The following is an 11,844-nucleotide window of genomic DNA, read 5'->3' as shown; positions in this document are numbered from 1 at the left end:
TCAGTCAGTTGAGCATTGCTCGGAGCAGTTGAGCCTGCTTCTCCCTCTCCCTCTGCCTGCCACTCCCCATTTGTGCTCTCTCTCTCTGCCAAATAAAATCTTAAAAAAAAAAAAAAAAAAAGTTTCTTTTAGATTTTTTGACTGTAGCAGTTTGTTGATGTTAGATTCTTTGACTAAATTTCAAAGTCAATTAAAAATATCTAAGTTTATTTCTAAATAAAATTTGTTGAGTCACCTGGGTGGCTCAAGTGGTTGAGCATCTGCCTTTGGCTCAGGTTGTGCCCCAGGGTCCTGGGATCGATTCCCACATCAGGTTTCCTATAGGGAGCCTGCTTCTCCCTCTGCCTGTGTCTCTGCCTCTCTCTCTCTTTCATGAATAAACAAAATCTTTAAAAAAGGAAAAATAAAGTTTATTATTCTTTGGTACTCTAAAGGTGCTGTGCATCTGAAGTAATAAACTTAGGCTTTTTTTTTTTTTTTTTTTTTTTACAAGAACCCTGATTTATCATTGGTTTATAAGTTGATTCTTAACATTTTTCTACTAACAGTTAAAAGATGTCAAGTGTATCTTCCTAGTTTGGGAGACTAATTGGTGTATCTGAATGAAGCAGGATTACAAATTCAACAGAAACTCATGTGTAACAACTGAGAGTACTCACTGAATAACAGATATCCTAGATCTTTGCTGCTCCAAGTGTTGTTTGTGAGTCAGAATAACCACCATCATCTGGAAGCTTGTGGCAATGAAATGAATTGTGGAAATGCAGAACAATAGGCCCCAGACCTTCTGAATTAAAGTCTACATCATGGGATCTTCCCATATATTTGTATATCTGTACATATACAGAGGTTTGAGAAAAAACACCACCCAAGATTTTTATAGGTTCATAGTTCCAACTTTTGTTTTGATTTTTTTTCCCTCCAAATAACACATGTGCTTCAAGGAAAAGCCAGAGCTGGAGAATGAGGGAAGGGCAAAGACCTTGGTGGTGGGAGGAAGGAAGGTCTGGACTTCTTTTCCGGAAGGTGGAGCCTCCCTTTGGTTGCAGAAGCACTTTTCTTTTTGTCCTCATTCCCTCTTAAGAGTCTGCCTTCCTTGGAATGTACAGAATGTTAATACTGACCATTGAATGAATAGAACAAATCAATGCCCTTTTTCCTTTTACAATTTTTCAGTTCCTTAAATAGATGAATTTTTTGCAGATACCATGTTTTGGGGTTTATGTATTTAGTGATTTTTTTCTGAAAAAAATTTTAAAAATGACATGTGATCTCACACTTGACATTGTATAGCAAATTAAACTATCTTCATTTTGCCTCCATTCAGACACTGTTTTAATTTACATATCCTTAGATAAATGTTTCTTAACCACCAGTTTCCTTTGAACTCACCTGCTCTCACATCTTGAGGTGTACTCACTTTAATAAACTTTCCTACTTGCACTGCTCAACCATTGTGAATGGTCTGTCCTTGAATTCTTTCTTGTGATGAGACCAGAAGCCAAGTCAATTTTTTTAAGTTTATTTATTTTTTTAAGTAATGTCTACACCCAATGTAGGGCTCAAACTCAGGGTCCCTAGATCAAGAGTTGCATGATCTGCTGACAGAGCCAGCCAGATGCCCCAGGATAAAGGCTTCTATTATATAAAATACTTGACAATAAAAATCAGTTTCTAACGTTTATCCTGAAACTCCCTATTTAATTGAATGTTATTTCAAATTAAATCAGATTCTCCAGAGACATCAATTATTTTAGAGGGCAATGTTTACCCCTGGGGAAATAATAATGCTATTGATCCAAATAGGATTAAATTATCTCTCACCTCAGAGAAAGTGAGAGGAAAAACAAAGGAAAGGTTTCTTTAAAGAATGCCAGCTATTAACGTAGGAAGAACAGGAACATCACCATTTTGTAACTGATTCAGGCAAAGCAAGAATCACTAATTAATGTTAAATCAATGAGATGAAAGGCCACTGGGTGTATTCATGACGTACTTTGGTGTAACAAATTACCCTCAAATTAGCAGCTAAAAACATTAATTTCTGGGGCGCCTGGGTGGCTCAGCCGGTTGAATGGCTTCCTTCAGCTCTGAACTCAGAGTCCTGGGGATCCAGCCCTGAGTCAGGCTCCCCTGCTTCCTCCCTTTCCCTCTGCCTGCCAGTGCTCTGTCAAATACATAAGTAAAATCTTAAAAAACAAAACACAAAAAACCCCACATAAAACATTAATTTACTCAATTTCTAAGTGTTAGATATCCTAGAGTAGCTTAGCAGTATGCCTCTGGCTCAAGGGCTTTTGTGAAATGATAGTTAAGCGGCTGACTAGGACCACTGTCATTTCAAAACACCACTAGGGCTGATGATCTGCTTCCCAGTTCACACACGTGCTAGTTGGCAGACTTCAGTTCCTTGAGAGCTGCTGGAACAAGGGCCTTAGTTCTGTCACACAATGTGGGCATTCCACAGAGCTGCTCACATCACCTTGCTTCCACCAGTGTTGTTAGGGTAGGAAGTTAGTTAGGTTTTAACAGGATGCCTGCAGGCCAGTAAAGTGGGAGTTAAGGCCAGCTACGGGGGTGGGCTTGGGGGGTGGTGGGGTTGGGATTAGAAACCTGGGCAGTACTCCAAAAACAAAGCTACAAGAAGCTGGATCAAACCAGACAGGCCCAAGACAAAGCCCAGAAACCTTGACCAAGTAAGGAGAAAAGGCACAAAAACCTGCTCCCCGCAAGGTCCCCGCCCCAAGTAATAAATACTCCACTAGCTTCCTTTGAACTCACCTGCTCTCACATTTTGAGGTGTACTCACTTTAATAAACTTTCCTACTTGCACTGCTCAACCGTTGTGAATGGTCTGGCCTTGAATTCTTTCTTGTGATGAGACCAGGAGCCTCTGGTGACATCTTGGGGACCATGCTGGGTGGAGGCCTTGAGGCCTGGAGGTCTCCACAGTCTACCCAGCAACAGTGTGAGGGGCCAGAAAGAGAGGCAGAGCCGGAGAGACAGAGCCAGACAGCAAGTCTTTTTATAACCTAATATTGGAAGTGACAATCCTACCCCTTCTATCACATTCTATGTATTAGAAGATAGTCAACAAATTCAGTTCCTGTTCAAAGGGACCAAATTACATAGGCGCATGAATGCCAAGAACTAGATTACTGGGGTCATCTGAGAAGCTGCCAGCACTAAGGAGGAATCAAATGCTCATATAATGCCAAAGTATTACCCCACAGATTACATACTGATTATTACGAAGAACATCTAACATAATGGAGCTGTTTGAATTTCCAAACTTAGCATCACTAATAGTGGCACTTCTGACATGATAAACTACAAATTTCACATTACCTAGGAAGTAATCTTGCCAAATGTGTTAACTGAATTGAATTTTTTTTTTTTAAATTTATTCATGAGAGACAGAGAGAGAGAGAGAGAAAGAGAGAGGCAGAGACACAGGCAGAGGGAGAAGTAGGCTCCATGTAGGGAGCCCGACGTGGGACTCGATCCCAGGTCTCCAAGATCACACCCTGGGCGGAAGGTGGTGCTAAACCACTGAGCCACCAGGGCTGCCCGATTTTTAGATTTAATATTACTTTATAGTACATTGAGGGGATGCATAAAAGTTACCAATACCTTGAGGAAGCAGCCAGACAAACCTGGATGTAGGTCATTCTATAAAATAACCTTGTGGGACTCTTCATTTTTTTTTTTTTTAAGATTTTATTTGTTCACGGGAGACACACACACAGAGAGAGAGAGAGAGAGAGAGAGAGGCAGAGACACAGGCAGAGGGAGGAGCAGGCTCCATGCAGGGAGCCTGATGTGGGACTCGATCCCAGGACTCCAGGATCATGCCCTGGGACAAAGGCAGGTGTCAAACTGCTGAGCCACCCAGGGATCCCCTTATGGGACTCTTCAAAAGGTCCACGTTGTGTGGAAAAAAAGGTTGGGGGATTAATTCGAACACCAAAGACATACAACCAAATACAATGTGTGAATCTTGGTTGGATCCTGGATTGCACAGGAAGAGCCACCCAGCATGGTCCCCAAAACAACTAAAAAGACTGAAGAAATTTTAATATGCGATAGATAGTAGATCGTATTGTATAATCATTATTATTGTACAATTCAGTGTAATAATGGAGTTACGATTTTGTAAGCAAATGTCCTTATTCTCAGGATATGCTGAGATATTTTGGTGTGGTGTTACAAGGTCTGCAACTAACTTTTAAATGGTCGAATAACCATCCTATGTATGTGTATGTGTGCAGAGAAAGCAAAAAACAACTACTGTAGCAAAATGGTAATAGAACTCTAGGGTATATATTGTTCGTTGATTGCTTGTCTCTATTTCCTTTTTTTCTTTTCAAATTTTTATTTAAATTCTAGTTAGTTAACATAGTAATTTCAGGAGTGGAATTCAGTGATTCAATAGAACACCCAGTGCTCATCACAAGTGCCCTCTCTAATCCCCATCCCACATATAGCCCATCGCCTACCCATATCTCTCCATCTACCCTCAGTTTGTTCTCTATGATTAAGAATCTCTTATGGCGGGGGATCCCTGGGTGGCGCAGCGGTTTGGCGCCTGCCTTTGGCCCAGGGCGCGATCCTGGAGACCCGGGATCGAATCCCACATCAGGCTCCCAGTGCATGGAGCCTGCTTCTCCCTCCGCCTGTGTCTCTGCCTCTTTCTCTCTCTCTGTGACTATCATAAATAAATAAAAATTTAAAAAAAAAAAAAGATTAAAAAAATAAAATAAAATAAATACACAACCAATTGTTAAAAAAAAAAAAAAAGAATCTCTTATGGCTTGTTTCCCTCTCTCCTTTTTTTCTTTTTCCCCTTCACATATGTTCTTCTATTTTCTTTCTTAAATTCCACATACGGGTGAGCTCATACGGTATATGTCTTTCTCTGACTGACTTCACTTAGCGTAATACTCTCTAGCTTCATCCACACTGTTGCGAATGGCAAGATTTCATTCTTTTTGGTTGCTGAGTAATATTCCATTGTATATATTACTACATCTTCTTTATCCATTCTTTGAACTCTTTCCATAGTTTGGCTATTGTTGATAATGTTGCTATAAACACTGGGGTGCGTGTACCCCCTTTGAATCTGTATTTCTGTATCTGAAATACCTAGTAGTTCATTGCACTATTTCTTAAAAATTATTTTAAAAACTTTTTCCATGTGCTTGAAAACTTTCAAAATAAAAAACTGAGGGGAAAAAATTCACTTTATGTTTACCTCCTAATTCCATTGGTCTTAAAACTCTACTTTAGCCAGGCTTTCCTTGGTATATAATTTCTCTCTCAGGAATATCTACAATAATAACCCCTCTCTTTTTTACTCAAGAAACTTCCTGAGAACAACTACCAAATATATCCTGTCATTTTGTATTAGAGTTGGCGGTTTCCCTTTTGGCTCTGTCACTCAGCTAGAAGCTTTGTAAGGTAAGGACTGGGTTCTATGCGCATCACTGCACAAAACCAGGCATAGAGAATTAGTCACTTTATACTACATCTGTTGATGCTCATAAATTAAGCCAAAGAAAAATAAGAAATAAAAGCCAAGCAGTTTATTTTAAATATTGGCTTGTAGTTTAAGAATTTGTTTCATTCTCATAGAGCTCAACAGTCCGTAACCTGGAGATGTCAATGTTACTGACTCATATTTCTCACAACTTTTATGTATTTTTTATTTAAAAGTAGCAGTTTAGGGGCACCTGAGTGGCTCAGTCAGTGGAGCATCTCCCTTTGGCTCAGGTCGTGATCCCAGGGTCCTGGAATCGAGCTCTGCATCAGGCTCCCTGCTCCTCGGGGAGCCTGCCTCACCCTCTGCCTCCCTCTCTGTCTCTCATGAACAAATAAATAAAATCTAAAAAAAAAAAAAAAAAAAAAAAAAAAAAAAGCAGTTTAAAGCCTAATTTTAACATGATTAACAATACTTTTTCTTGAAATAGGGGTTTACAAAGTCTATAAACCTGTATCATATAATCAATTCTCAATACTTTATTTCTCTTTTTAACAATGCACACTTGTTTTCTGCTTGAAGAGTTGGGCTGTACTTTTTTTTTTTTTTTTTTGAGTTGGGCTGTACTTTACAAGCTTTTAGGTCAAGAAATGTGACTTAATTCATTAAAAAATATATTTGTACGTACTGTGCAATTTTAGCTGTACTTTATGAACAGCTGTTTCTTGATATAGGTCCATTTCATTTGTATAATAATAAATAATAAATCTGCATTTATTTTCCCAATTTTAGGTTTTCATCCAAAAATTCAGTAATGGCTTCTTCATCCGCTGAATGAAGCAGTCTCTGAATTAGCTGATCCAGACACTTCTCCCCACAAAGAAATTCCTGGGAAAAGAGGGATTATAAAAACCTGATTACTAGAAATAAAGGAGAAACAAAGCAAAGAATTAAATGTATATTTACTTTGTTTACAGTCATTATTTAATAGCAATAATTGGTTACTAAAGTGGTTCTATAATACAATGAACACTTGCAGTTATACTGGCTTCTTATAAAAAGTGTATACAAACGAGTAAATGGAATTCTATTCTTTCTTTCATTGTTTACATTAGCATTTTGTTTAAAAATCAAACTTTTGGGAGTTGACTCTTTCCAACAACTCTGGAGACAACAAAACAAAGGAGATCTGAATCAACTTGAAATTGACCACTTCTCTCCTTTGCTTGACTTTCCTGACAACAGGGTTCTAGGATCTCAAACTACCTTTGGGAGGATGTTTGCTGAATCCCTTCTCTTTCTGTTTCCCAGAAAAGATAAGGCTTTCCTAGTCTTGTCCTGAAAATCCTACCCTTTTCATTCATAACATTATTTCCCAAGGGCAAAAAAGACTGAAATGCCTCAATCAACACCCCAGGCACCTTGCTGCCACATTAACACGCACACCTGCTCCTTGCTAACCTCTGCTCCCCAAATCCTCTGGCCCTCCCCAGACCATTTCAGCTCACACTTCTCATGCCAACCCTCAAATTTAAATTTTATTTAATCCATAAGTGGCTTTTATTAGTTTTGTTTTTTTCTCAAATTGGAAATACGGCAGTTTTAAAATCTAGAAGCCCTGTGTGACGAAGATAATATTTATGCCAAAACATTTAGGGGACAAGAGTCTTGAGGTCTGCAACTTGCCTTCAAATAGCTCACCAGCAACATAGGAGGCAGAAGGAAGAGAAGGCAAATATTAACAACTGTTGCATCTAGGTATAGGGTGTATATTGAACCAGTCTTTAAATGTATATACTCGAACATTTCTAAATAAAAAGTTCAGAAAAATACTCTGCTTATGTTTACCTCAAATAAGTCTACTGGGTGAAAAGGGTTGTTAGACTTTTCTGTAGTCTTCCCTACAGTTCTTCACTAAAATAATAACTTTATGTACCTTTCCTGTGTTATAGAAATTCTGTGTAACAGAGTTTTTGGGAACAGTGAATTAGTAGTCTTGTATTTTAGAAATGTTCAAAATCTAGACATTGGCTTAATGGAAATATTTCTATGTCAGCATCTGGAACACAGAACATTTGAAGTTTTGATGTAGGAGTGAACTAAATTTTTTTTCGAAAGATTTTATTTCAGAGAGAGAGAGAGAGAGAGAAGAGAGCGCGCGCACGCGCAGGGAGGAGGGGCAGAGCAAGAGGGAGAAAGAGTCTCAAGCAGACTTTGCACTCAGCATGGAGCCCAAATTGGGGCTCAATACAAGTACCGAGCTTGGATCATGACCCAAGCTGAAACCAAGAGCCAGGCCCTCAACCGACTATACCACCCAGGCTCCCAGGCGTTAACTAATTTTATATTTGGTACTTCTTGAATGGTCTTACAGTTGAATTTTAGGTTAAGTGTATACATTCACTGCTCAATTTAAATTGTAGCGGAAAAGATGCCTTACTATCTTTGTATTCCACAAAACACCAGCATATATTAAAACCTCAATTAACTTTAAAAGTAAAGCAAAAGCCCCATGATGAAGTTTTAAAATTAAAATTTATACCATTTGGAGCATAAGATAGAAATTGCTTATAAAACCAGCATGCCCGGAGCTCAAATTATCATGGTATTGCCAAGGTGATTTCATCATTTGGAAATTATGTTAAAAGGATTATTACTCTTAACTGATAATCTCATCACATTTAGAGTTTTATTGGATTAACCAGAATTTGATTGGATTAACTAGAGTTTGATTGGATTAGCCAGAGTACAAAGACCAAAGATGAAGGACTTGTGGTTCCTAACCTTCGGAAGCTCATCATCTAGGGACAGAGCTAGGGACCACAATCAGGGCAAGAAATTAAAAGCAAGTGAGGGTTATAACGTTAATTTTAAGAAGAAGGTGGCAACAAGAAAGAATTTAGGAAGAAAAAAGTTTGCGTTAGGTCATAAAAAGAGAACAGTATTTCTCCAAATTGAGACAAGCAGAGCATTTCAGTCAAAAGAAATGAGGCTGAAGAAAGGCATGGAAACAAAGCACAGAGCCAGGAGAGGGTGAGGGGAAATTTCCAATGCAGGGCAGGAGACAGGCTGATGTTAAGGAATTTGCACAAGGACTTTGAGAAACAGCATAAAAACGATATATTACAGGTAGTCTGTGCCTATGATCTAGATGAGTATAAATAAAAATAAAATCACCTACAAGATAACTCATACTAAGAATACAAGGTGATCTCATAGAACCCAAGGGTAGGAATGGAAAGGCTACTGCCACCACCCTGGGAATGAAGCTGGCCACAGGAATAGATGGAGGCGGGGATTACTCTCGTCAAGATTCTTTCCATCCAGTTCTATTTTTGCTCCTTTCAATATCAGCTTCATCTCTTACTGAACATTGCTTTCGCCTCATGGTTTGGAAATGTGGCTTCTAACCTCTTGTAAATTTTACACATGTCAGTTTTAGCCGACAGAATGGCCCTCTTTGTCTCCAGCTTAAAAACGCAAGGAAGGAACTCATTGGCGGGGGCTTGTTCAGATTTCCTCCCCAAACAAACCAATTATTGTCTTGGGTCAGGATCATGATGCTGTCAGAGCAGAGCAGCTTCATCAAGAACTATATAAATGGAGTAGGGAGAAATTCAGGCTCTAAGATACAGGATCAGGGCTGAGCTGAGCTGAGTCCCCCAAACAGACAGCCACTTTCTTTCCTCTCCACTCCTTCCATTCTCTTCTATGGTTGTTGCCCACCCCCGGGGTTAAGGCCCTTATTGCTTTTCCTGCCTTATCTACAGCTATTCTGTCCCTAAGTTATTCAATCCTACTCGTCTCTTTCCTGTCCTTCATACAGATTTTAATGTTGTACTACATTTTTTCCATGACATTTCCAAACGTTCTCCTTTCGCTAATATGGGATGGTATTTTTCCTTCCCAGTAGGCTGGTTAATCATTACGAGAGCACACAAATATAATTCCCCTTATTATTTCTGAGTCTGGCATGCTAGTTTAGTTATTATAACATGTTAGCCAAAAGCCAGACATTTTATAACTGTAAGAGCCACTTAACCTGCATCTGTTTCAAGACTGAATACTAACTGGAGACCCAAGGGCTATTCTAAAAAATATTACCGGCTGTAAGGATGCAGCCGTCTCAGGGAACACCGTCGCCACTACCAGAAAAACAGCAGAAAGAATATGGTGTAATCAGAACAATATGGCCAAATCTGTTTGGTTTTTATGTGTGCTTCCTGAGGAAACGGAAGTTAGCAAATATTTTCTCCTTTTTGACAAGGCTATTATGTTCCTATTTGAGACAGTCTTAAATTGCTGAGAAGACAGGAGAAGTGGCATAAGATACACAGAAATTTCTAAACATTTGAAAAACACAGACATTTCCTTTGTAAAATTAGGACTTTAATTTTGAGTACAGAATGGGACAAAGTCAAGTGAAAGAAGCCCTACGTATCAGATGGCATCAAGGAAAAAAAAAATCAAAATCTTGCCTTTTGTACACAGTTCTTTATGAGAACCAGTTCATTTTTCCCCTCAGGGGAAGCAAAAGGCGAATTTTCCTATGCTTCATCATGAATGTATTAACGGCAGTTGTCTGGCCAAATGGGATTTAGTTAAGTTAATGTTCAAACCATGTCGGCAGGGTCTTTCCCCAACAGCATAATTATAACTCCTGAATCTAAAGAGCAATCCATGGTGGTAGGCAGACCTCGAAGATGCCCCCTGGTGTACACACCTTGCAGAATTCTCTCCCTTACATGGAGGCAGAAGCTGTGTTATGATGGGATTTCATTCCAGTGATTAGGTGATTAATCAGTTGATGCTGAGTCATTCAAAAGGAATATTATTGGGGTGGGCCTGACCTAAATAGGTGAGCCCTTAAAAAGGCCTAAGCCATTCCTGCAAGAGATTCAAAGTGGGAAAGGGTGTATGGTGGGGCTACTTAAGGAACAGCTGCGGGTGGTCTTTAGGACCCGAGGGCAGAGAACTCAGCTCTGCTGTACCCAGACTTCTAACCTGGAGAAATCGTAAGATAAATATTATTTTAAGCCACAAAGTTTATGGTAATTTGTTACAGAGCAATAGAAAACTGATATATTGTATACATGTATATTGAATATACCTTAATACACTGTGATTGCAAAGCAAAGAATTTGGAAGTCAAAGAGAACAGTTTCAAATTGCCACTAAGACCCCATTTCTTACCCACAACCTAATATGAATGTTTGCAAATTTGAGGGTACTGTCTTAAGCCAGTTTAATGATTTTAAATTACCTGTTATGTCTAATACTTTAGACATAACCCCCTAAAATTAGAGTACACTTTCCTGAAAAGCAAAGGTACATAAAGCGTATTCAGTTATATTACCTTAATACCACGAACTTCATATGCTATCCTGTGGTCAGTGACTCTATCCTGGGTGAAATTATATGTCCGAATTCTCTCTGACTGGGCTCTTGTTCCTACCTGCACCATAACAAAAAGGCAATTCATATTTTAACTTTGTAGTTACCTTTATTACAATAGAAGATGTGCTTGTAAATGGCCTATTATAACAGTTTCAGGTTTTTTTTAAAGGATTTTATTTATTAGAAACAATGCATGCAAACATCAGCTGGGGGGGACAGAGGGAGATGGAGAAGCAGACACCCTGCAGAGCAGGGAGCCTGACGTGGGGCTCGATTCCAGGACCCTGGGATCATGACCTGAAGCCAAAGGCAGACACTTAACTAAGTGAGCCACCCAGGTGTCCCTTAAAACCTTTAACTTTTAAAACTTCTTCTGATGGTCAGCTATACTTAATTTAGTCTCATATCATTTGCTTGAGGGGTTAAGAAGAAAAGTTACAGGGGTGCCTGGTCAGGTAAGCATCTGCCTTCGGCTCAGGTCATGATCCCAGGGTCCTGGGATGGAGTCCTGTACTGGGCTCTCTGCTCAGTGGGGATTCTGCTTCTCCCTACCCCTGTTCATTCATTCTCTTTCTCAAGTAAATAAAATCTTAAAAAAAAAATTAAAGATTTTGAAGTCTAACCTTGGATATACCAAATCAGGGATTATGGCTTTTTATAACATTCCCGGGCCATCCTTTCTGCAACCAGTTAGGTATGGGAACTACTAACACAAAGCATCAAATTAATGCCCAGGCTTCCACCCAAATCAGTTATATCAGACTCTTGGGGGGTGGGGCCTGAAGCATGGACAAAGCTTTGTAGGTGATAAATGGAGCAAGGTTGAGAACCTGACATAATGCCTTCCTTATAAAAGCTACTGTATATATTAGTTGAAGCAAAAACTTCTCTAAGCATTAGAAATAGCTACTAAAGGGTTTCACATGGATGGACAAGCTAATTGGGAGGCATGGAGGTCTTTTCTGGGG

The 11,844-nt window shown here is 39.3% G+C and overlaps 1 protein-coding gene across 10 annotated transcripts in view; it reads right to left on the bottom strand.

Annotated features, from left to right (window-relative positions):
• Nucleotides 1-11,844, bottom strand: part of MTRF1 (mitochondrial translation release factor 1) — a 52,803-nt gene that overhangs the window by 2,600 nt on the left and 38,359 nt on the right. For 6 of the 10 annotated variants that reach the window (XM_072760637.1, XM_072760641.1, XM_072760638.1 and 3 more), the window contains 3 exons: nucleotides 10,836-10,934; nucleotides 6,168-6,367; nucleotides 660-2,953 (listed from right to left, as the gene is read on the bottom strand). In XM_072760637.1, the coding sequence (XP_072616738.1) occupies nucleotides 6,254-6,367; nucleotides 10,836-10,934 (213 nt within the window). In that variant the 3' untranslated portion in view covers nucleotides 660-2,953; nucleotides 6,168-6,253. Of the gene's footprint in view, nucleotides 1-659; nucleotides 2,954-4,852; nucleotides 5,885-6,167; nucleotides 6,368-10,835; nucleotides 10,935-11,844 lie in introns of those variants that run through there. The other 4 variants (XM_026009616.2, XM_072760639.1, XM_072760646.1 and 1 more) reach the window with 3 other exon arrangements.

This window comes from Vulpes vulpes, chromosome 6, assembly GCF_048418805.1.
Source record: "Vulpes vulpes isolate BD-2025 chromosome 6, VulVul3, whole genome shotgun sequence".
Taxonomy (NCBI): Eukaryota; Metazoa; Chordata; class Mammalia; order Carnivora; family Canidae; genus Vulpes; species Vulpes vulpes.
Note: the sequence above shows the minus strand (reverse complement) of the source record. Positions and strands in the feature narration are given on the sequence as shown.